The sequence below is a fragment of the Ambystoma mexicanum genome, chromosome 6q, assembly GCF_040938575.1.
Source record: "Ambystoma mexicanum isolate Mex_15411 chromosome 6q, UKY_AmexF1_1, whole genome shotgun sequence".
In the NCBI taxonomy this organism is placed as follows: Eukaryota; Metazoa; Chordata; class Amphibia; order Caudata; family Ambystomatidae; genus Ambystoma; species Ambystoma mexicanum.
Window position 1 is genome coordinate 974,283,327 of NC_090937.1, and position 25,537 is coordinate 974,308,863.

Consider the following 25,537-nt stretch of genomic DNA (forward strand, 5'->3'; position numbering starts at 1 on the left):
GAGTGCAATAATTCAGTACATAGATGACATTTAGTGGGCAGCGAGACAGAAGAATGATGCAGAGAGGACTCTGTTCGACTCATGACCATACCAGCAGACAAGGGATACAAGGGTGACAAGGAGAAGCTACAATATTGTCAGGAAGAGGACCTGTATTATGAAGACGTCAGAACCTAAAAGAGTGAGGGAAATGCAACACATTTCAGGCCTATGTAACTACTGCAGAGCCTGGGTTTCCGATTATAGCACATGTATCCGGCCATTTTAAAAGGATTTAAGGAAGCACAGTTAGAGAAAAGTAAGATAACACGGATAGAAGAAATGACTGCAGGATTTGAAGAATTAAAAAGGGCAATCATTACAGCTCCTGTGTTATGAATTCCAGATTATCATGAAGAATTATACGTATTTTCCCATTCAAATAGAGAAGTTATGATAGCAGTCCTCACACAGAAAACGACATTAGGACATGGACTCAAACGATTGGCTTACTATAGTGGGATTTTGGATCCAGTAATGAAAGGGCATTACCCTTGTGAAAAAGCATTAGCTTCTGCTGCATTTGCTATTGAAAAAGCTTCAAGTATTACAATGGGGGGTGTTCAGTGACATTATTTGTTGAGCACGCATTATTCACTATTCTAGAAAACCCCAAAAGTACATTGACTACACAAAGAGCATCAGGACAAGAGGTAATTATTTTGAACCCTGCGATCAGAATTGTTAGATGCAGACTAGTGAACCCAGCAACCTTCATAGCAGAACCAGTAGGAAAGGATACTTATGTACCTGACTGAACAACTTATACTGAGTTCTATGATAACATTCCCTGTGTTAGAGAAAATGCTCTCGGAGGGGGGGAAGTTTATCCATGCAGATGGCACATCAGTGCAAGATACATCCCTATTGGATAAGATTATTGGGGGACTAAGACTTCCATTAGCTATCTCTGTCATTAAATGTGCAGGCCACACTAAAAGAACAGATATGATTCTCACAGTACCGAAGCCACAGATGTGGATGCAAAAAAGGCAGCATATTTTCCAAACATTTCTGATTTTGAAGTAAAAAGTGTTAAACAGATGTTAGGATGGGTCATGATGGTAGAGGAGGGTTTTAATATGTTGTCTATTGTTTAGTTAATTGAGTTGCATGGTCAAGCCCCACAAGAAGAGCAAGATTAATGGAGCAAGCAGGGGTATTATTTTCCCCCACTGAGGCTATATGGAGACAGGATAGCACTGTAAATCCAGTTATGCCTCTAGCATTATTGAGGATGGCGCTGGAACAGCTTTACTACCCCATGGATACAACTCGAGAGAGTCTTGCCGCTATAATTGCAGAAGATTGGTTTTCACTAAATTTATTAGAACATGTGGCACAGTTTATTGTCAATTGCATTGTGTGCCAGAAATCTACAGCAGGGCACACTAGACCCAATGGCCCATTTCAGCATCTACATATAGATTATGTGGATATATTGCAGACATACAGTGGCTATAGGTACATGCTGGTAGTTGTATGTCCCTTTTCTAGATGGATTGAGCAGGACCATGCATGCACCCGATGTCACATGTGCTGCCAAGTTCCTTGTGCGTGAGGTGTTTCCAAGATGGGGTGTGTGCATTCCCCAGTGCTCCAACCTCTCTCCCTGGTTCTTTAACATTTATCTTGCTCCACTTGAACACCTATTTTACTCTTTCTCCCCTTACTTCTAGTGGTATGTAGATGACACACAACTGCTCTTCAAACTTCCCTCTGATACTCTCCTTACTTCTGCCATCATTCCCAACTGCCTTTCTCCCATCCAGTCCTGGTGTGCCTTCAATGATCTCTGCCTAAAAACCAGCAATACTGAGATCCTTCCAAATGGGACTTCTGCTCCCTCTTTCCTCCCTTCGCTCTGGCCTCCCTCTATCAGCTCTCCCCTATTCTCCTTGATCCAAAGCCAGAAACCTTGGAGTCATCTTTGATTTATCTCTTTCCTTCCCCCCTCACATCCAGGGTCTTGCCAAGAAATTCCACTTTCAACTCCACCTCCCCAAAGGAATCCTTCCTTTCCTCGCTTTTCCCCAGAAGCACAAAGTCTCTAGAGCTCTGGTACTCTCAAGGCTGGACTACTGCAACAGCCTCTTCCTTAATCTACCCTCCTCCTCTCTCCATCCCCTCCAGTTGCAGAAGCTACATTAGCCTAATTTTGAGCAGCCTCCTTTATCATTATTATTATGGTATATATTGAGGTCGGACCTGGCTTCGAGAATCAATGGAGCACTTTACAGTAGTATACAACAATACAAATACACAACGGAGCGTTTTACAGAGGTATACAACAGTACAGATGCATAGCAGAGAACTTTTCAGAGGGAACAACAGAACAGATAGACAGTGGGGATAGGATACAGAGTCACACAGAGGAAGGCTACTGCTGTACAGGACGGCAGGGAGGAGAGGGGTGGATGGTGTCTTGCGAGTCAGGTGGCACGGGGGTGATGTGATGGCCTAGGTCATGAGAAGGAGAGAATCCTTGAAGAGGTGGGTCTTAAGTTCTTTTCTGAATTGTAGGAGTGGGGGAGTGAGCCTGATGCTGATGGGGAGGAGGTTCCATAGTCTTGGGGCGTAGGCAGAGAAGGATTGTTTTCTGGTCCTTTCCTTTTTGCAGCAGCAGATTTCAAGTCTGCATGTGTCGTGGCTTCTGGTGGTGTGCTGTCCACCAGAGATGCTGAGTTTCTCCACGAGGTAGCTAGGTGACTTGAGGGCAACAGCCTTATAGATGATGCAGCAAGACTTGAAGATGATTCGTGAGTACAGTGGGAGCCAGTCAAGGTCAATGAGGGCCGGGGTGATGTGGTCATATCTGCATTGAACGTTGATGAGGTGTGCGGGCGCATGTAGCACACTTCTTAGGAACACAAGGGCAGACGACGGGAGGCCTTCAAGGAGGGTATTGCCCCCCATCCAGGTGGGAAAGGAACAGTGCTTGATTTTTTTAAATATGTGTATCGCGCATAGCCCAAGAGGGAGCCTGGCAGGCAGCAAACTGTATTTGGGTGCAGATGGAATTATAGTTGAATAAACAGCAATTTACCTGTACCAGTTGACTCAGAAAATTACTTGAAAAAAAACATTTTCAATTGCTTCCTGAACATAATTAGAGAATTAATTTGACTTAGCTGTACAGGAAGGGAATTCCAGGTGCAGGGCCCTACGTGCCTACACAAGAGAAATGTTTGTCACCCCAACTGGTGGTTCTGGAAGGGGGGATTACTAACAGGTCCTTTCCCATGGATCGCAGTGTGCGAGTGGGCCGATGACTTACAATCCTAGATGTCAAATAAATCGGAGTGAGACCATGAATACATTTAAAAATGAGGCAAAGAATCTTAAACTGTATTTGCTGCTGCACTGGGAGCCAGTAAAGACCTTTCTGGAACTCTGAGATCAGTGTGTTTCAGGATAATAACAAAAATCTATCGCACAACTGAGTTCTGTGTGACATGGAGCTACTGAAGTTGGTATTTATATATACCAGCCAACAGGGTATTACAATAGTCCAATATGGTGTTCATAAGAGCTACCACCACCATTGGACGATCTTTCTCAGAGATAAGCGGGAGTAAGGGTTTCAGGAGTTTAATCTGAAAATAACAGGCCTTGATAATTTAGTTGACCTGTAAGTTACTACTCATACTGGACTGCTAAATACAGCCCAGATTTGTTGCTGTCTGTGTATATTTAGCTGCCATTCCAAACAGAGTTGGACAGGGTACTAAGTCCAGCACATTGATCAGTTTCTTTTTTGGACCAGGGACTATAATCTCTGTCTTAGAAGGATTTAATTGGAGTCTATTGCCCAGCATCCAGGATTGCATTTTTTCAGCGCATTTTAATATCCGCTTAACTGCCTCAAAAGGTTGCTTTAGGCAAACATATATTGTCTGCATATGAATGGTAACGCAGATTGAATTGGGCAAATATATTGAGCAGTGGGCGGATATATAAATTAAACAATATCGGAGACAAGGTTGAGCCCTGCAGGACACTACAATTTACAGGGAGATCTTCAGACAGGTATAAGCCTGCCTTAACCTGTTGAAAATGGTTGGACAAAAATGATGTGAACCACTGAATAGCCTTATCGGACATATGTGACAATGATGATAGTATGGATTGAAGTATGCCAAAATCCACTGTATCGAAGGCTCCCGACAGGTTGAGCATGACAAGCATGCTCATATCTACATTGTCGGCAGTCTCGAGAAGCAGTCTCGAGAAGACGGTGAGTATGGAGGTTTCAGTCCTGTGACCTACTCAAAATCCTAATTGGTAGGGGTCTAAGATGATGCTTTTTGAAATTTCTTTTTATTTAGCATTTTGGTTTATAATTTAAACCTTACAGCTAATTTATCAAACATTTATGTACACACCAGAAAAAAAAGAAACAGAATAGAATGAAAATCATTGCAAAAATGATTTATCTTCGTAGGAGGACCAAGCCTCCACCCCTTACCAAGTACCTTTTAAAATACATGTGTCTTCATAGAGACAATATTGTAATGTTTAAAATTAGCATGTTTTTTTATGAATTATGACAAACATTTCTTTTAAGAATGTCAAAAGCTCCAAAGTTAGCAAGAAAAATGTCCCTAACCATCTTTCCCGTTGCTGTTTTAGTCCCGGACATAGTAGAGTCAGATGGTAAAGCATCTCCCTTTAGCCTTTACACAGTTTGTATTCATAATTTCTTAGATTTTCCGTTATTGTCACTTCTGTAAATTCACGAATGGGCATCAAGTTTAAGTGGAAGCGCAAAAATTGAGATCTCAAGTATTGACTCGGGAATTTTTCCAAATATCTTTGTGGCTTTCCTCTAGGTCTGTGTTCCAAAACCATATGCCCATAAAGTTTTAGTTCTCTCACCTTTTCTCTTGTGTTGATCCAGTCTTGGTCAAAAAGTTTTGTTTTTATCTTACACGGGTTTCTCATCAGAGTGTATTCAGAAGTACTCAGATCATTCAGTACGTTTAAACAGGACTGTTTCCAGACTGCCAAGGCTGTTTCCGTACTGTACTGTAAAGCTTTATTTAGCACACTGAAGCCTCCCTCCGGAGTGCCCAGTAGACATTTTTCAAAAGAATGCTAATGTTTTCCATTGCGTAAAAGCATGGAGTGAGACCAGCCCCAGCTCTTCTCTCAACAGTTGGTTAGGTGTGCTGGGCGGTAAACCAAGCATATTTCACCAGAACAGTCCCTCAAGTTTTGGCCATATTTCAGCTTGTAGGAAAAATGATGTCTCCGAGCCATACGTAACTATCGGGGCTATTTTCATTGTATAGAAGTCAATCACAGGCTTAAGTGTAAATTTGCAATGCTTGCTTTGTATTATCCATGCCTGTGATGCCAGGCTTCTGATCTTAATTTTTACCCTGGCCCCTCTCGGAGCATCTACTGCACTGTTGTTTATACATATCCCCAAATAAACCATACTGGGCACTTCTACCATTTTTTTGCCTGCTTTTTGGAAATTTTAAGACCACTTTTCCCGCCCAAGGTCAATATTCTGGATTTTGCCACATTAATTCTTAGGTCATTCTCAACCACATAAGTGGATAAAGCATTTAGTTGTCTCTGCAAACCTACTTGAGTCTGGTCCAATAAGATTAGGTCGTCCGCGTAAAGCAGGCGACCTATCATTTCTCCCTATTCACTATTCGCTCGCTATTCTTGGAGGGAACATTCTGATGTTATCTAATGCATTGGGAATGTCTGAGATGAATTGATGGAACATTGCTGTGCCAGAGTGCACCCCTGTTTCAAACCCCTCGTTGTTATTATCGGTTCAGATAGGTGCCCACTTTTGTGAAGCCTCACTTGTAAACTAGTGTTGGTGTGTAGCACCATAAGGGCCTCTCTCACATCCCTAGGGCAACTCCATTGTTTCAGCTTCTCCCATAGTTTGGGTCTTTCTATGGTGTCGAACCCTTGGGTTAGGTCAATTTAGGCTAGGTATACTTTGCCCTTCGCCTTTCCTTTGACTGTTGCCTTGATTAGATTGATTATAAACAAGTTCAGTGCAGTCCCTATGTCTTTCTCAAATCCCACCTGCCATTTATTGTAGTGCCCCATGGTCTTTTTCCAGGTATTAGGGGCCTTCAGTATCAGTGCCCCAACGATCTTGCCCATTACGTTAAGAAGGGTGAAAGGCCTGTAATTAGATGGATTGGTCATATCACCCTTCTTAAATATTGGGATGATGATCGACGAACAGCAAGATTCTGCGATCTTCGTTGTTAATTTGATTTTCTTGAATAGCTTATACATCACTCCAGCCCAAGCATCCAGATCTTCCTTTAGTGCACAATTCATCAAACTGTCAGGTTCTGGAGATCTTTAATTACTCGCCATCTTAAACAAGGTTAAGATTTCCGATCTCTCTGTTGGAAATGACCAGCTCGAATTTGACATATCCACCATCTCCCGTGACAGAATTTCTGTATTAAATAGGCCATTGAAGTGATTCCACCAATTCTCTGCTGATACTCCATTCGATGTTAGCGAGGCCTGAGGGGCGTTTGAGTTTTTCAGAATTCTCCAGATTCCATTTTTGTTTTTATTTGCAACCAAACAGAGCATTGTTTCTGTGTCTCTCTGGTGTAATATCAGCTTGTGGCTTATTATCCCATTTTTAAATTGCTGTTTTAGTTTTTTAAAAGAAGCAAGATCATAATGATGTGTTTTCCTAATGTATCTCAGATTCCTTTGCAAGGTCTTCTCTTTCGAAAACACTGCCGAGTCAAATGAGTGATGTTTCTTGTAGACACTCCTGCCAGAGACCTATTCGAACGCTGTTAGTTTTTGGCCTTCATCCGCTTGTGCCTCTTGGTAATTAGCAATTTTCACTATATTGCTTCCTGGCTCAATGATTAAATCAGCAAGCCTTGTTCTAGGCTTGCGCTAGTCCAGTTTGCAATAGTTATTGACAAAATGTTGTGGTTGCTTTTGTCTGTCTTCTGGATCATGAAATTCTCCAAATTTGCAAAGACAAAAATAATAATCAAGGATTTTTCCCTCTCCACCTCTCCTCCATGTCAATTGGGCAGGGATGTCACCTTTCACCTGACCATTAACAATGTAGATGTTTTCCCCATCCAATTCAGCTCTCCACATTATTCCTCTGTCAACAAGCTTAGATGCGTTGTGGTAGGAGTTTGTTATTAAGTTTCTCCTCTCATCAAAACAATGAACGTTTAAATCTCCACAGATTAAGATGTCTAAATTAAATGTTGTTTTCATACCTTCGTCTATTATGTCTAGTACTGCCTTTACAAATCCCTCTGAAGCTTGTGCGGCTGTGTTCCAGTATAGATTTAGAATATGGAGGAACGTCAATTCAGGCTGACCATTAGAGCCAACACACATTAAGAGTACTTGTATCAGTGGCGAAGGGCAGTATTCCTTGATTACGTTGACATTTGAGGTGTTTCTTTAAAGCAAACAGCAAGCCTGCCATTGGGCATCCCATCTGCCCCTTAATTCCCTTGTTTATAAGGATGGAGTAGCCCGCTAATAACGGAGGGTCTCACAACCAGGTCTCTTGGAGGCATAATATGTCATAGTCTTCAAATCTTAAATCTCTGACTTCAAAGAGGTGAGCAAAGCCTCTCATATTCCACAATGCCAAGGATATTTTTTTTGATTTGCCCACCAGATGAACTCCTGGTTCCGATCTTAAACGCTGGGGTTGGGTGCTGTCACCGGCAAGTGCTCCTGCTCCCGCCAGCCAGGCCCCATTTTCCTGCTTTGTTTCGGATCTGTTCGACCCTTTGCACGTTGTTCCTGATGTAGATTTTCTTCGGTTTTCCATCGTAATTTGTACTTTCATGTCTTTATCTTCTCTGTCTAGAAGCCATGCTTCTTGGGCGTTCAAACCATCCTTTTTATTGTCCTGTGATAGTTTCTGCCACGCTATATTAGTTCTTCTGGGCTTTACAGTGAGGGCCTCTCTTTTCGCTTTAGATGTTAAGAAGATGTTATCCTCTTCATCATAATTAGACAATGCAAAGCGCATGGGAAGAAATCTTCCAGATGCTTGCATCAACTTTTTCTTTTTTCCCAAGGATGCAACATAGATTATTGCTTTGTCCAATCTTTGGTCCTCTGGGAATTCAACTACGTGAATATCCCTTGAGTCGATATCCCTCAGTGCTGAAATGCAATGAACGAGTCAGAATATTTGCCCTATTTAGCACTAAGTCGTCTCTTCTGGGCAGGATGCGTTCCAACAGTAGACGATATATGTTATTATCATTCTGTTGTCGGACCTTACACCCTCCATTTTTTGAGGGACCCTCTTCACTGTTCAAAAAGGGCACTCTCTCCTTACTGTTTTTAGTTTGATTATGGATGATTGCTCTTTTCTCATCCATAATTTTAAAGGCCCCCATCTTCTCTTTGTAGCTCTTTATGACTTTTAAGGGGACAAATTTGCAGGACGGTTTCTCCTCATCTGTGTCAGAGCGGAGATAGTCCTGTTTCCTTTTTTTCTCCACTGCAGATGATTGATTGTATAAAACCCTTCTTTTCTGGCCATTTAAAGGTATATGAGGTATGACTTTTCTAGTGTAGACTTCATCCTCTTTGTTCCCCTCAAGATGGACTGGACTTCTTTCTGCCAAAGTTCTGGCAGGCTGGTTACGGAGTTTGGTTGTTTTCCTTTTCCTCTGTATTGTAACTAGGCTTCTAAGGACCTCCAGAGTTATTGGAGTCTCTTTATCAGAGGCTTCATCCAGTTTGTTTGACCCTCACTAAAGGCCCACAATTAAGGCTGCATTTAATCTCCCCTATCCGGCCTAGCTGCAAGACATTACAGCCCTCAAATGACCATGGAAGCAGGCCCCAAGTGAGACCATGCCACTGGGCTGTCCTGAGGAGATGCAGTTCTACAGCACTACTAACAGTGCTAAGATAGGCGCACTTGACTTACAGACCAAGCTGCTGGAGGCCCAAGATGAAGACTGCCTGCCTCCACTGGCCATTCATTGGCTGGCACATGAACTACTGGCCAAGAACTACTGGCACTGTACCCTGGGAGCCTGCTGGCGACACCGGCCCCCACTAAAGGTCCACAATTAAGGCTGCACTTAATCTCCCCTGTCAGGCCATGGATGCCACTGCCGATCCGGGAATCATGCTGCCCACCGCCACTGAAATCTCAGTCTCTACTCTGCCTGAAACTTTGCGCTACTTCCGGCAACCTAGCAAGCCCTGCTGCCAAGGTCATCCTTCTGCCGGGCAAAGGAGAACCTCCTTAGAGGCCTCCCACTTGATCAAAACTCAGACTTGAAAACATAAATACTACCCAAAATGGGTTACTCAAAGAACTATGACACAAAATGCAAATTTACTGGTGATGTTTAACTTTCAAAGTGTATTGTTGCAGACACTGTTCAAGACCACATCTCTTTGTGTTTATTTTCTGTTTTGACCACTTCTGTCTAAAGTGGCAAACAGACCCAGGGTCAACCAAATGCTCACAATACACTGTGAGCTTTCACAATGTCATTAATGTGTTGTGTGTGAACTGGCCCATTGCCAGCTGTTTTATTTATCTAGAATATGTATTAATCTATAGATCTTTAATAATAAAGAGCTGTAGAAACATTGAAGTCTTCCGTGTGTGTTTCGAGGTTGCATACCTATGAGACAAAGATGGTCTTGTCCCATTGGATCAAGGCAAGGGTATGATTGTTTCTGCATTAAATAATTGCACAGATTGAAATACCAGAGGGTTGGACACCCCGCCTGTTCCACTGTTTGTTCAGCCCATTGTCCTCCTCACTCCAGAGCTGTCCCTTTTGTTACCTTTCTGCTGCCTAATGCCACAGGCCACCTTGGCAGAGCGGCCATTTCTCCTTGCCACCACAGTGCCAGGCCTCCAACCTGCATTGCCTCCGGAGCAATACCACACACCTATTGGCCAAGGTAAACCATATCCTGTCCAAGGCATCTGTTACTGTATCGAGCATTGTGTGCCCATATCTGTAAAAAATTATGTGCCGCACCTGCGTGTTAACCACTCCCCCCCAAACCCATCCCATTCCTCCCACCTGCCTTCCCCACTGGGCGAATCATCACCATGCAACCCGATGCGCTGGCATACTGCCTAGGAGCTCCCCAGCCGATACAATGGCAGGGTGTTCCACTGCATCACCATTAATAGCCCAACTCCTGGCCCTCCTCATGCAGCCAGTGCAAAAACCTCCCCCCTGCTAGGCACTACACCACTCCTGCACATTTTGAATCTTGCCGCTGATCAAGGGCTGAAAGCCCAACTCACCTGTTGCTTTGTTGCACTTAGCGCAGTGACAATAAGGAGATACAGCAAAGACTGCAGGCAGTCCCCCTAGCACCCCTCTCTCTCCTTCACCCCTAACATAAAAACCAGAAACTCTCTCCTGGGTCTTCGCGCTGTCACAAAGTTCGGCTGTAATACCAAGCAGCAGCCCACCCACACAGGTGGCAAGGCCACCCCGAACATCAGACACCAACAATTACTCTCCAGTGCGCACCTTCTCTCCCATGACCAATCAATAGAGGTAAGGAACTCTCGCCTAGGAGAGCCCGCCCCAAGCACATCACACCTTAAGCGCAAAAGAGCTACCTCCCCTAGGGCTCTTTTGCCCCTGCAATCTACCTTCCTACCCCGATCTAACCACCCCAAGCCTACAAGGAAACAAAAGCATCAACAACTACAGCGAACACGACCTGCCGCTACTCGAAACATTATGCCCCATCCCCCACCAGGGGAACAGGCTGCCCAGAATGTCCCAGTAGTTGCCCCTGCCAATACCATACAGAGCACTACTAAATTCAGCATACCTTGTCCTCTGCTTAACTGTGCACTGATCAACGCCAGATCCATTCCAGCACATATACTAGACAAAAACGACCTCATTAAAGTCTCCAATTTTGAAATATTAGCAGTCACTGAAACATGGCTACACGCAGCCTCAGGTTCAGCCCTGTCCTTAGCTATCCCTCCTGGCTTCGCCATCTTCAGGAGCGACAGACCCAATGCCAGGGGTGGAGAAGTAGCACTCCCTGCTTATCAGAGAAGTGTAATACCTGCGACGGTAACTGTGATATACTATCAGTTAAACTGACCTTGTCTTACATCTGAGTGGGCCAGGTACTTTCTACTACCTTAACCTTAACAGCTAAGTATCTGTCCACTCTAATGGCCCTTGTCCTTTGTCCCTGGTCAGACCACCACATTCTGCACTTCACAGCAGCGCCCATCAGGCAAGCCACCACAGCCACCCCATCGTTGCCCTCTACTCTGATGTAAAGGTGATATCTGTCCGGCAGCCCTCATCAAGGATTGCTTTGAGGCCCTGGCACCCTTCATCGCAACCTTTATCAATACCTTCTTCTCCATTGGAGTAGTCCCCGCTAGCCTCAAGGAAGCTTGGGTACTCCCATACTTTAAAAAAACTCCCTGGACCTCACGGTCTCCACCAATTACAGCCCCATCACTACTGTTCCCTTCCTTCTAAATGTTTTGGACAGAGTTGCCTACCTGCAAATACAGCACTACCTGGAAACAAACCATATTCTTGGTATGCGCCAATCAGGGTTTCGTCCCGGCTATGTTACTGAATCTTCTCTGTTTGACTTGTAGACTCAGCTGATTGAGATCAGGGATGAGGGCAAGCTGGCCCTCTTGCTTCTCCTTGACCTATAGTCTGCGTTCGACTTGGCCAACGATAAAATCCATTTTTGCCACCTGACAGCCGGAGTGAACTGTTCACTGACGGCAGCAACATGGATCACCTCCTTCCTGGAAAACAGCTCCATGAGAGTCTTCACCAAGAATGCTAATGCCCCCTTGGCAACCATCTCTTGTGGCGTACAGCAAGGATCTTGTGTTTCCCGGACACTTTACAACATCTTTACAAATCCTTTATTTGATTTACTTGACTCCATCGGCATAACCTTCACAAACTATGCCGATGATACCCAAATACTACAACCCCTCACAGGCATCTACCAAGAAGACACTGTCAGGCTAAACTCTGTCTACTCAACCATCCAGACCTGAATGGCTATTCGCTGCCAGTGTCTTAATAACGATAAAATTGAGATCCTCATAGTAGGCCCTGTAGCAATGATTAAGAAGCTGGACACCCTCTAGACCTCCTTCAAAATCGACGGCACCCCGCTCTCGGTCTCCCCTTCATTAAAGACAATGGGAGTTTACCTGGATGCCACGCTCTCACTTACACGGCGAGTGAACGTTATCTGTTCTTCGGCTCCCCACACCACCAAATGGATCAATGTCTCTAGACCTTTCCTCTCCCCCGACAGCTTCCTTAGGATTGCCTGGGCCATCATTGGTTCCAGGCTTGACTACCGTAACATACTGTTCGCAGGTACCTCGGCGCACAACATACGGAAGAGGCAGGTGATCCAAAATAGCATGCTTAGAACCGCCCCCAAAATTTCAAAACTAGAGCACATCATCTCAGCTAGGAGAAAAGCCCATTGGCTACCTGTTCGAGAACGAATCCTATTCAAAACACTATCAATCACGCACAGATGCCTCTCCAAGACACTGCCCCCGACCCCTCTCAGATAATCAAGAAAGCAAATGTATCCAGACCTTCTAGAGCGCATATGCTCACCGCCTAGTCCAAACCAAGTTCAAACAGGTTAAAGCCAGTGGCTCGAGCTTTCCGTCTATTGTGGAAAAACATTGGAACTTAATCCCACCGGCCCTGCGAGCCAAGAAATCATACTAAACCTTTAGGAAATCACTGAAAACCTGACTGTTTGCATAATCTCTCGGTACCTATGTAATTGATGTATATGTAACTTATGTGTGAACGAGTAACTGGTCATGTAACAGCACCTTGATGCCCACGTGTTTAGTGCACTTAATGAATGGATAAATAAATAAATAAATAAATGTTATGGTTTAACATATAGAAGATATTCAGTGTTGTAAATAGGGCAACCAGATCTATGTGATTAATACGACCCCCAGAGGTCCGACGGCTGAAAATGCTGACTTTTTTTTCCTTTTTCAACCCCCTTTACATCACATCCATATGCGTGGGGAGACCCCCCGCAGATCCCCCATACTATTATTATATCCCATAGCCCCCCCCACATATATATGTGGTGTAAAGGCGGGGTAAAAAAAAGAAAACAGTCAGAATTTCGGGAGTCGGAATTCTGGAGGTGACATTTTGGTGTATTTTCGGGCAACCATGAGTTTTTTAAATCCCCCTGAATAGGCAGATCCAGTGCCATTGATACTTTGGATCTATACTGACCTCTAAATCAGTAAGATGGGATCTATGAACCGGAAGAGATCTGAAGATCAAGGAATTCATTGTTTGGAAATCAATAAAACAGGTACAAATCAAAACGTCTTTGCGTTTTAAGAATATTTTAATAAATTGAAATACAGGTAATTGATATATTTTCATCATAATTGGGCTATTATCGAAGGTCTTGTGTTTGTTCTGGCAAAATGAATGATGAGGTGTTTTGAAATTGGAGATGAATGAACTATGAGAAAGTAATGCTGATTCTGGGTTTCCAGATCTTGTTATTCTAGTGCCTGTGCCAGAAGCCAATCAGGTAGAGCACAGTAATGGATGTATTACAAACTGGGCTAACAACTGGCAGATCATGAAGAAAGCTAGGGAATGGAGTTCACCCGCAGGAGAAGGGAGATACCAATTGGTCAGCACGTAAATTGCTCCTAGATCCTATCTTTTAAATTCCCTCTATCTTCAGCAATGCAGAATGAATGAAAATGGTGGTATGCCAGTTTCTAGATATCGCAAAGTTCTGAAATAAGTTTGATACAAGAGGGGTCAAGAAAAAATAAGGAGTCATTTTGAGAAAATATAAAGAGTGATCCAAGAGGTGACAATGCCTAGGAATTGGAATTGGCAGGGTACCAAGGGGTTGGGTACCATAATCGCATCCAAGGGCATTGGAACCAGATTTTCACCCAGGGTGTAACAGAAAGAGGCAGTGGGAGAGGCATCCATATTGCGGTTAATTTGAGATTCTCAATTATGAAGAAAGAATTGTTAGTGGGAGTTTCAGGAAAGAAAAAAGACGCTCCTTCACAAAAAGGGTGATACGTGAATTCACTTTAGAGCACTAATTAGTTGGAGATGGAAAATGAGGGTTGGAATTCAACAAGGCAAGGTCCAGGGCAAACAGACAGGGATAATATGAAACCAAAGACATAGTTTGAAATCTGGTAGTGTTCAATTAGTCAGCGGGCATGAAGGGAAGTTCATTTCACTGACTACATCTGGGCTCTAACCCTCGAAATGCTGAGAACAAAATGACCAAATAACAAAAAACACAAATAACAAAACCCTCCCAAACAGTAGGTTGTCCTATAGCTGTATTATTCAGATGTCTCAGAGACATCACTTTTCTTATTTGTACTGTAGAATACCCATTACATTTTGAGGAGCAATTGATTACACTTCCGTGTGTACGTTCTTTTTTTGCATTGGACTTGCTGCATTGGGTTTGCAATCAAAATATGCAAATAATGTAGGAATTGGACCACATCACTTGTTACACATATATTCCAGATGATAAAAAAAGTAGACCAAAAACTATCATTTTTCTTGTTTATGTATATATATAAATATATATATAAATATCAATAAATGTGACAAAGTACCTGGTGCTATTGGTTTATCTATCTCAATAATCTGGTGTAGACGTCCCACGATTTGGGATGCCAGCTGACAGGGATCCTTCAGGAGAACATTCCTGGACAACTTGAGAGTTTCAAGCAACAGAGTCAGGTCAGCGGTTGGCCTGCGGTAAAAAAAGGTAAAAGAGAACCGAGATTCATTATGCAAGTATACCCCTGCGCCTGATGTGAAAGAATGTAAAAGAGAAAGTAATGTCTGGGGGCACATAATACTTCAGAGCACAAATATACCACCATAGACAGTGGCATTTTATATCATTTCTCAACTCATGTGTTTGTCCTGCAGACAAATGTGTGCCCAGTAGAAACTATCAGTGAGCAATAGACAAATATGTGTGATGCATCGATGAAGTATTGCCAATGCACCACAAATATCAATAAAAAGATTATAAGCCAGTAGAAAATGTACTACTCTTAAATATTGCACCTGGAAATATAATCAGATAAATTGAAAATACCGCCCTATGGTATCAAAGGCAATGTATTGCCCTCATGGGAGTTAATAACGCACATTCAGAACTGTTAGAAATTAAGACAATCCGAATCCCTATTTTTCGCCAGGCTGATGCCGCTACATGCCATTACATTCAAGGTATATCTGGATGCTGCTTAGATAACCCAACGTGGTGTCAAATAGTACAGGGTACTGTCAATACTCTATGCCAGCCTGTCATTTCCCTCCTGTCTGGATGGCATATTGAGCATCAGAGAATTGCCAGTACTCTGTAGTATGCTAAATATGCCAGAGTTCAGCTCAATGTACCACATTTCCATGCCAATTCGTCCTGTGACATGCCATTTTCTTGTGCAGAAAATGACTATCTAATTTTTAAATTACCTCCAGAAAAATTAGCGTTCCAGTTTCACGCGTGCTATGCCAGGTTTTTATTTCCCAAATTAACCACATTATAAGGTCAATTTTTATTTTACTTCATAAACATGTTTCTGCCAGTTTCAACAGTACTATGTCAGTTTCACATCATCTCAGTAATTCCAGTTTCACATTGCCTTCACATAATTGTCATACGTTTTCAACAATTCTATGCAGCTCTACCACCCATTAAGTACATTTCTGTGACAGTTTCTGTAGCTCCCCTATATATCTGACATGCCACTTTCACATTAGGGTTAAAAATGTCCATATATCTGGTTACTATACATTATGTGGTGGAGGTGAGTCTACTAGCCATTTACCCTCTCTCTTGTACTTAGATGTCTCTGCAGTGTGTGCATGGTGGGAATATAGCTACAGCGCAGCCTTATTCTAGTAGGATATCATCCTCTCCCTGTGTCCAGGGACTATATCACTTCTGGACCATGCACAACTAGAATCTCTGGGCCTTCTTCTCAAATGTTGGCACTGGACATAAGGCTGAGATGCCTGTGTGCATTTTCCAGATGCTCATGAGAAAATGCTGTTCACAAGAAGTTGCTTATGGGCATCGTAGAGATGCATCAAGCATCACCATATTTGCTCAAGTTTTAGCCTTTGTGAATCTGGTAGCAGGTAAAAATGTGAGATGCTCATGGGCATCTTTTGATTAGCACTAGTGCAAATCTTTGAGGATAAGGCGCCCTCACTAACTCTGCCAGTAGAACTCTGGAGAAGCCTATTGGCTTACTGTGAGCCTAGCTCATAGACAACATGCCTGTCTTGGAAACAAGACGCCGCTGAGCAGCATGGACTCAGTCCCTGGCCCTGTGCTGAGAGGATGCACTCCAATTTAATTTATTTTTCATTTATTAGGTCTGACACCTCAAGCAGCAATGCGTCTATTAAACACTTAATATGCATGACCATATGTTGCAGGACCAGAAATGTGCGATCCAGACATCGACTGCTGAATGAACAAGTAGTGTAGCTTTGATATCCTCCATTAGACTAATAGTTTAACGCATTTTGCATGGTTAACCTGTTGTGGTTGGTTTCCTCTTCCTCATACAATAACAACTAGATCAGTAAATGCCAGAGTAGTAGCAAGCTTTGCTTTACAGTATTTTCATGGAATTAATGTTGTTCAATTATAGAGCATGTGATTCTGTTGCATAATAAGTCAGGTGCAGAGTTGACAGCAAAGTTAATGCAGTCCTGCAGTCTGTTGTCCTTTGCTGTATGCTGTGGGTAGACCCACATAACATCTTTTACTTTCCGCGGAGCGGAACGCAGAGTTGACCGCAGAGTTAACGCAGTCCTGCAGTCTGTTGTCCATTGCTGTATGCTATGGGTGGACCCACATAACGTCTGTTACTTTCCGCGTAGTGGAACGCGGAGTTGACCGCAGAGTTAACGCAGTCCTGCAGTCTGTTGTCCATTGCTGGATGCTGTGGATGGACCCACATAACGTCTGTTACTTTCCGCGGAGAGCAACGCGGAATTGACCGCATAGTTAACGCAGTCCTCATAGTCGGAGATGTCAGACCTGAGGAGCTGCATGTTGGGTACAAACCAGCCTCTGCCCTCTGAGACGGATACCGGCAGACGCTGTCTGCGGAGTCATTCGACCCAATTGGAAAGATATCACTGGTGAAGCGAGGTAAGACTTTTTCTGCCTCCCGAGGTGATTCTTCGGCTCGCCTGCATCTCCCTCAACCTTTCTTATTGACCCCCTCAATCCCCCTTGGCGGGTTCTGAAGTTTGTTCAAGCCCGGACGCTTGTGGAAATGTTGAAAACGCTGAAAACGCTGAAAACGTCCCAAACTTCCTGAAATTGGACTCGGACCCACCTGACCTACCTCCTCCTAGTGTTGGGGGTGATGAGGCCAAAGGGACTGGATCCATGGCTGGCTGGGAAGCACCTGCTCCAGCTCTACCGCCTTCTGCACTGCCTTCTCATGCGCAGACGGCTGGCGCCTCTCCAGCTCTCTCTCCTGCTTGTCAGATCACTGCTTCAGCGAGAGGTGAACTAGCCGAGACTGTCAGACGACGGTCGAGGCTGGACCTTCACCTGGCGGAGCGGAGGAGCCCTGGGGGCGAAGTTTTGACCGACACCAAAAATAAAGACAAGCAACAAAAGAGCAAAAGCAAAAAGATCTCTACAGGCCCAACGCATAGCAGACAGAGGGAGTGTCCCTGACAACGCCAAAGACGGTTCCTCAACGGAACCGCATTAAGGACATAGAGCAACCTACAAATCAGCCGAGTGCAACTGGCAACCTACTCTTCAGGGCGACGGCCCAAATACACATGGGCGCAGACCCAGATGCCTCCATCAACATGACCCCCCAAAATTGTGATTTAAGCCTAAGCGACCGAAACATAATCACAAAACAGCTCACTGCACCGACCGACGTCCAACATTCGGAAGCGGACCAGGATGTCTACGAGGACGAACAAAATGAGTCAAGAACATCAATGGAGATGAGCAAAGACCATTCACATATCGACTTGTCGAGATCAATCATCTAGGCATCCACGCCCAAAAAAACCTCGCCTCTCAACACGAAAATAATTCTATATAAAAAAAGAGGAAAGGGAAAAGTACAAGGGACTTTGAACTCTGAAAGACCAGAAAACAGAGGCGAAAAAAACAGAAAAAAAAGAAAGGAAAAACCAATTTGCCACAAACAAGAAAACTGGCGCCGGGAAGAAACCTTTACCTAACCCATTGATCTCAAGTGCCCTGCTTCCCTTCTTCAAAAACAACGTAAGCGCAAACTGGAATCAGAAAATAAATTGTCTGATGCAGAAATTCTGGAGGCGCTAGACGAAACACAACCCAGTATCTAAGTGCAGAAAAACCAAGACCTTCTTACTAACCACCACGACGCCCCTGCATCATCACTTCCTGATAGCAGAACTTCAAGATCCTCACCGAGTGGTTCTCAAGTGGCGAGCCAACAAACTACTGATAATTCACGGCCTCTAAACAGCCAACAAGTAATGGGGCAAAAAGATCAAAACCAGTCGGGCGGGAGAAACGAAAAAGGGGGGAACCATGGCGGACCCTTCCCTGGCTGCTAATCATGTAGGTGGAGAGGCCATTCTGCCAGCCCGCCAGCCTTCTCACCAGGAAGGCTCAACAGGGGCCCAGATGAGCCATCAACCCTGCGTAAAAGTCTACTTTCAGCGACCCGAATTGGCTAGCACACTGACGGGCACGTCTCGTGAACTGACAGCCTTGATCCCGAACAGCCGAGGACTATTGACATCGTCCCCTACACAAATTTCAGCTGTAGAGGAGAGTAACTTGACCGAAAAAACAACGCTTTCTCCTCTTTCGGATCACCACGCAGAACCCACTCGGACACCACTCAAAAATAAAAGATTAAGCGAACTACCTGCAGATTCACAAAAAGACTCACCAAATAAGAAACTGGACCTGATGACAGTAATGTCAGCAATAGCAATCGCATTGGCCCCGTTTGGCAAGCTCTATGAAGCAATCAATGATTCAACCAAAGACAATACAACAATGTTGGCGATGATTCACTCAAAACTCATATTTGTCGAGGGTTACATAACGGCCGTCGAGTCGAAAAACTCAGAACAACAGTCCCTATGGGAATCCAAACTGGCATGTCTGGAAGCTAAACTGAATGAAAAAACAGCCATCCAAGAGGGCGTGCTAGTGGGCACAGAAAAAGCTACACAGACTCTGACTGACAATTCCTGTTTGTGAATCGCCCCGATTTTCAACAAACCAGTCACGAAAGCGACAAGAGCCACAAGTCCATTACCCAATGTGGGCCTATCTACTACTCAACCAATTCTGAAACACGACTCTACCGCAAAACAGAAAGTGGCCCTGCGACTAGCTGGAACTGACCAGCGCGCCACTACAAAAGTAAACAACCTTGTAGCCCAATCTTCAGTTAAAGACCTTATCCAACCAATCTTGACATCACCAGCTGTCCAACAAACAATCACTAGGGAGGCCCCAGTGACCCTAGATTTTACCAAATCGCCTTGATCGCCAGCTGAATTCTCAGCCTCGAGTGCCTTAATGGACTTAACGCAACATTGGGAGATGGATGCTAAAGCGGAAGAAACACCAGAACGCAGCCGCTCGAACACCACTTCGTCAGTTGGTCCCGCTGTCCTAGGCCTTCTGACACCACCCCTCAGACCAAACCTAATCTCTGCCACTCTGACACCAGAAACTTACCAATACCTGGTACGCAACCAACAGACACCCATTCCTCAAGCTCATTGGTCAGCACCTCGTCAGACCTTTCACAAACATGAAACCATCGGCTATCAAAACCTGTACTGGCTAACCAGATGCGTCCCTCAAGGACGAACCTTGACGAGAACTATGCGAGAGGCACTTGCGCCTTTAAATGGGAACAAGTGTTGTGTAAAGACAGCTATATGGTCCTAAACAGAAAGTCGGTGCTTAGAATACTAGGAAAAATAGAAACGCTGCGGACATTAAGAACAGAAGATTTCACCTTAATCAAGCCCTATCATAGAGACCAAAAAGCAAAAGCCTACCTCCATATCAGAGCCTCTGCACTTCAAGATGTCCCGCTTAGCGTGTACAATGAACTTAAGCATGCCGGTTATATTCTCTCAGAAATTCCAAAGTCATATGAGGAGTCCCGGAAAACAAAGTACAGTGATACTCAGACAAGAAAGTATCACTATATATCAAAAACTGAAGAACTGTACAACTCTCAGAGACACAAGACTAATTGGTCTTCCCGAGATAACAATCACCAAAGACCCTAGAGGCATCACTTAGAAAGGTGGACATCTTCCAACGGCCAGGCCCAAAATGAGAGTGAAAAAAAAGAAGTGACGGACAAAGACCTGATAAGACCCACGAACGCAAACTGCTTATGAGTTTTCAAGAAACCCCGCCACAACGAGCCAGCTTGGAGACAACAAAAAGACCTTTGCGATCTGATAACAAGATCATTTCATCTAGATGTACATCACCGGACATGCCTGAGACAAGTGTACAAAGGCCAGAAACACTGTTGGAGCGCCTTGTTTGGTGTTTGATTTTATTATGTTCAGCAGTAAGATGTTTACTGCAATACTTCCATTTTTTTGAAATCCTATTTGGAAAGGGTCTGAGCTTGGCGATGTTACTTTGGAGTCCTAATTGACAGCTCTGCAAAAGAGCAAAAAAAGCAGCAGATCCTATGGGAAAAAACAAGGAACCTCACAGCCCAAATGAGAGCCTTCGACAAGAAATATGGCAGATACGGCTGCACTAAGACAGGAACTCTGTCTTCAGTCGTGGCCGCAACTGTAGAGCAGAGCTCCATGCAACTATACAAAAAACCTCTACTGCCAGACACCCTACGTATATATAGGATCATCGCTGAAGAAATCAAAAACCATCACTGCAAAATACTAAACACACGGGCAGAGGAGCAAAAAGAACAAGTTGAACGACTTAGCTTGTACTGAAGATGACCTGAAAGTAAACCCGCAAAGAATTACATTTAAAATGGAATACCAAGACTGGATCACAACATCTGAAAAAGCAGTAGCCACCAAACTTCAACAAATTAAAAACTCCTCTGGCTTACTGCTCTAAATTTCCAGATAAACAGCTGATGAAAACCGTCATGAGAGCACGTTTGAACCTTCTCCCTACCCGTGACATCTTAGCCATTAGACTGCAGACAAACATTAAGGAATGCAGACTGTGCGAGATGCCAAAACAAACAGAAACTCTAAGACATCTTCTGATGAATTGCTCTGAGATGAGACAAGATAGAACAGCGTACCTGACCACGCTATGCGCTGATCTGGCCATGGCAGAAGAGGAAGTATGGTGGAACCGTCTGATCGCCGGGGAAAACACAAAATGGACTATTGCCACGGCAAAGTTAATTGAAATTGCTTTCAAAAGATACATTTACGTTCATACTCTTCGGACTAAGACGTCTCAGTGACTTCTAAAAACTCTGGGCGACCTGTCAACGCCGTTTTTCACGCTCCACAATATGAATTGTTCGTTCTTCTTTTTTCCTGCCTCTTCTTCTATTCTACTTCACTCATGGTTTTTCATCTATTTTTGTCGTCTGTTTAAGTTTTGCTGTTTCACGACTCTACTATTTACACTGACCTGCTCAAGACCTTGTAAAAATCGATACTCGATTATATACAAGTAATAAATAAAAATTACAAAAATAAGCCAAGGTGTGTTGTGCCGTAATTATGCTTGTCAGGATCCAAAAAAAGAAATGTTTTATTTCGTGTAAATTCAATTCAAATGCAAAGCCTAGATATCAAAAATGAAAAGTAATGTGGATAAGCAACATTTGATTTAATGAGCATGGATAAAATAAAAAGAGTTGAGTTGCTAACACACAGACACAAATTCCCTTTACATCAAAACAACACTCTGGGCCTCATTACACGGTAGGCGGTAAGGGTTTACCGGTACCGGTATTTTACCGGTACCGGTAAATCCTTACCGCCTTACTACGAGGTCCCTTTGCGGGTTGGGGAATTTAACACTTGCTTTTTGCAGGCGTTAAAAACCAACCCGCAAAGGGACCAGTGGAGCTAATTACGGTACCGCAATTTGCAGTACCGTAATTAGCGCCTTCCCCATTCCCATAGAGCCCTATGGGACAAAAATGGGAATGGGGAAGGGCAATGGTGGAAGGGAGAATTACTGCCCCTCCAACCTTGGAATGGGGCGGTAATTCCCCTTTCCACCAAGGCGGTGCCGGTATTTTACCGGCATGAACCATGGCGCTAATAGCGCCATGGTTCACCACCTTCCGTGTAATGAGGCCCTCTGTGTTTACTGATTTGCTTGCCAGTAGGTGCTGTGTAAATTAACATTGTGCAAATACTATTTGAATATAACTAGGTAGATGTTGATATGGAGGAAAGATTTTCATTTATGGTCATACTTATTAATAGTAGACATTTCAAAGTATGCAAACATAGTGGACCGATGTGCATTCATTTGTTGATCCTTAGACATAGAACATTTACTTAAAGTGGGATAAAGTTGTGAAATAAAACGATCAATAAATTACAATGTGAAAGATGTCTAGAAGGGGTAGCCCTGTATTCATTCCATTAGTCAGAAATGTCTCAGTTTCAACGCATATGTGAATATTCTAGATTCCGATGAATAGATAAAGTTCCTTATCTAAATTGAACCCCCATTTTATTTCCATGTTTTTATGGCTGCACAGTTGCCCCCTTTTCATAACTTACAACGTTGCCTACCCCCGCGTTTACTTGCTGGTATATGTTACACATCAAAATATATAAGCTCATCTGTAATATTGCTTCGGTCATACACACATCTCCAGTGTGTTGCAAGGGGTTATTTTGCATCTTTATGTTTTACTGTTCATATGGGTTCTAGGACTGAATCTTGTAATCGTTTCAGTGTGACCCTGATGTAATGCTGTTTGTGCACATTCAGAGCAGTATATAATTTATTTTATTTTTATTTTATTATTAAAGCACATACCTAGCTTGAGAGCAGTGGAGCACTGTACAGAGGGAAGGTAGCCAGCATTTGGGGTGGCATCTTTTAACAGGAGCTCAGTACTGAGTTGAGTCTGTAGTCGGTATGTGTGTAAATTGGAATTAGTCCTCTTTCAGGTGTTGTTGAAGAATTCTGGGGCATTCCAAGCCGACACCGGGATCGAGTTCCAGAGGGTGGGTGCGTGACAAGAGAAGGATTGTTTGTGGCTCCTCTCTTTGCAGACGAGTCGTGATTGAAGTCGCTTGGTCGATTCGCTGCATGAGGAGCATGTGCCCCCCGATATGTGGAGCTTAGACGCAAGGTACGCTGGTATGTTACTCATGACCTCTTTCTAGATGATACATGCAGTCTTGAACAGTATCCTGGCTTGGAGAGGAAGCCAATGTAGCTCACTAAGGAGAAAGCTGATTCAGTCACATTTCCGTGCACCTGTAATAAGACCATGTGGACTACTTTTAAGAAACCAAGTGAGCAGCTGGGAGCCCTGTCAGGAGAGCTTTTCCCCCATCAATATGCAAGACCACAAGGGCCTGCACTACGGTCCGGAGGTCCTGTGACAGGATGAAGGGTTTGATTTTTTAAAGGGTGGAGATTCAGAGCCAGGTTGTTTGGGCCTTCTTGGCTATGTGTTTCTGGAAGGAGAGGCTGCTGTCAATGGTGAAGCCTAAGGATTCTGCTGAGTCCAAAAGGTGTGGATCAAATCCTTCTAGGCGCATATCATTGAGCCATTGTTAGAAAGGTTATTTTTTAGCGTGTGGACCAATGGGGATGAATTTAGTCTTGGATAGGTTTAGTTTGAGGTAGGTCGTCCACATCCAGGACTGGATGATGGCTATGTAATCACAGAGACGATTTATGTCGTCTGCGCTATTTAGTCTCATGCACAACTGAGTATCATCCGCGTTGGTGGATGTCTATATTGGGATGTTTGCGGAGAGTGCCGAGAGACTCAATGTAAAGGTTAAAAAGGATTGGTGAGAGGAAGGAGCTTTGGGGGACTCCACAGGAGACCTGGAGTTGGTTAGAATGCAACAAGTTAATCTGAACGACCTGGTGTCTGCCCGCAAGGGTTCCATGTTCTTTTGCCGACAGTAATTACTTTGTGGTACTTTATCACAAAATAATTGCTTTGCATTGTTTCAATTATTTTTCCTATATTTTGGGGAGGTTGCCTCTTCCCCTTCATTACTACCCCTACTCCAATTTATGCCCACACCTTTTATACCCCTTACCCCACAATTCCATAAATAATTTGATGGAAATTCAAAGTAATTACTTTGTGGTAAAGTACCATGAAGTAATTACTGTTGGCAAAAGAATGCGATACCGCCTGAGAGGTAGCAGGTAAATACATTTGGGATGGTGCCAGAAAATCCTATCCTGTCAGCAAAAGGGGGGAGAGAAAGGTGCAGTGGTTGACGGTGTCAAATGCAGCAGAGAAGTCAAGGAGGACAAGAAGGCATAAGTCGCCCTTACCCATGATTTGGAGGGCATCATCCACCACCTGGATGGTGACTGTCTCAATGCTACACTTGGGGCAGAACACTGACTCATAGTCAATTAGGAAGTGAAGTTGTTCAATTTAGGCAAGTAGTTGTGTAGCGATTTCATTTTCCAAGATTTTGCCAATAAAACGGGAGGTCCATAATAGTCTGGAACTGGGGTTGGTTTTTTCAAAATAGGTCATATGAGACCAGTCTTGAGGGTGTGTGGGAATTACCTTTCTGTGAGGGAGGCATTAATGACGAGGAGGACAATGAGTGCCAAGCCTGTTTTTTGCTTAATGATGGCGACTGGGTTTATATTGTCAGAGTAAGAAGTAGGCCTGATGAACTCAATCATTTATAGGAGATCCGGGGGAGAGAGAAGAGAGAATTCAGACCAGAGCGACAGTGTGCATGCCGGGGTGCAAGGAGCACTAATGCTGTCAGAGGTTAATTCTATGGTCTCTCAGATTTTGTTTCCTTTTTCAATAATAAACGTGTTGATTCTGTCACAATTATCCTGACTTGCTGGTAACCTTGGGGTCGGTTGAGGGTTATGTACAATGCGTTACTACTTCAAAGAGGGATTTGCTCCAGTTTAAGTCTAGGGTGTTGCCTTTGTTGAGCGTGGGAGGAGAGCACAGTTTGCTTAAGGTTCATGTAACTTGTCAGTCCAAAAAGCGTGCATTGAGTGTGGTTGTCAGCCTGTGGCTCAGGGACATTAAAATCTCCAAGAAAGACATTATTAGAATGTGCTGATTTGGCAGAGGAGAGTAAGTTAGAGATGTCAGCAATCAAAGAGTCACTCCTGTGAGGTGGTTTGTAGGTGATGGATTCCTTGTGCGATAAAGGGAACCGACAGGTGAGCATTCAAACTAGCT

The 25,537-nt window shown here is 43.8% G+C and overlaps 1 protein-coding gene across 1 annotated transcript in view; it reads right to left on the minus strand.

Annotated features, from left to right (window-relative positions):
• The window catches only part of LOC138516394 (uncharacterized), a 746,393-nt gene that overhangs the window by 319,550 nt on the left and 401,306 nt on the right, over positions 1-25,537 (minus strand). The window contains exon 18 of the mRNA XM_069631475.1: positions 14,720-14,859. Within this exon, the coding sequence (XP_069487576.1) occupies positions 14,720-14,859 (140 nt within the window). The remainder of the gene's footprint in view (positions 1-14,719; positions 14,860-25,537) is intronic.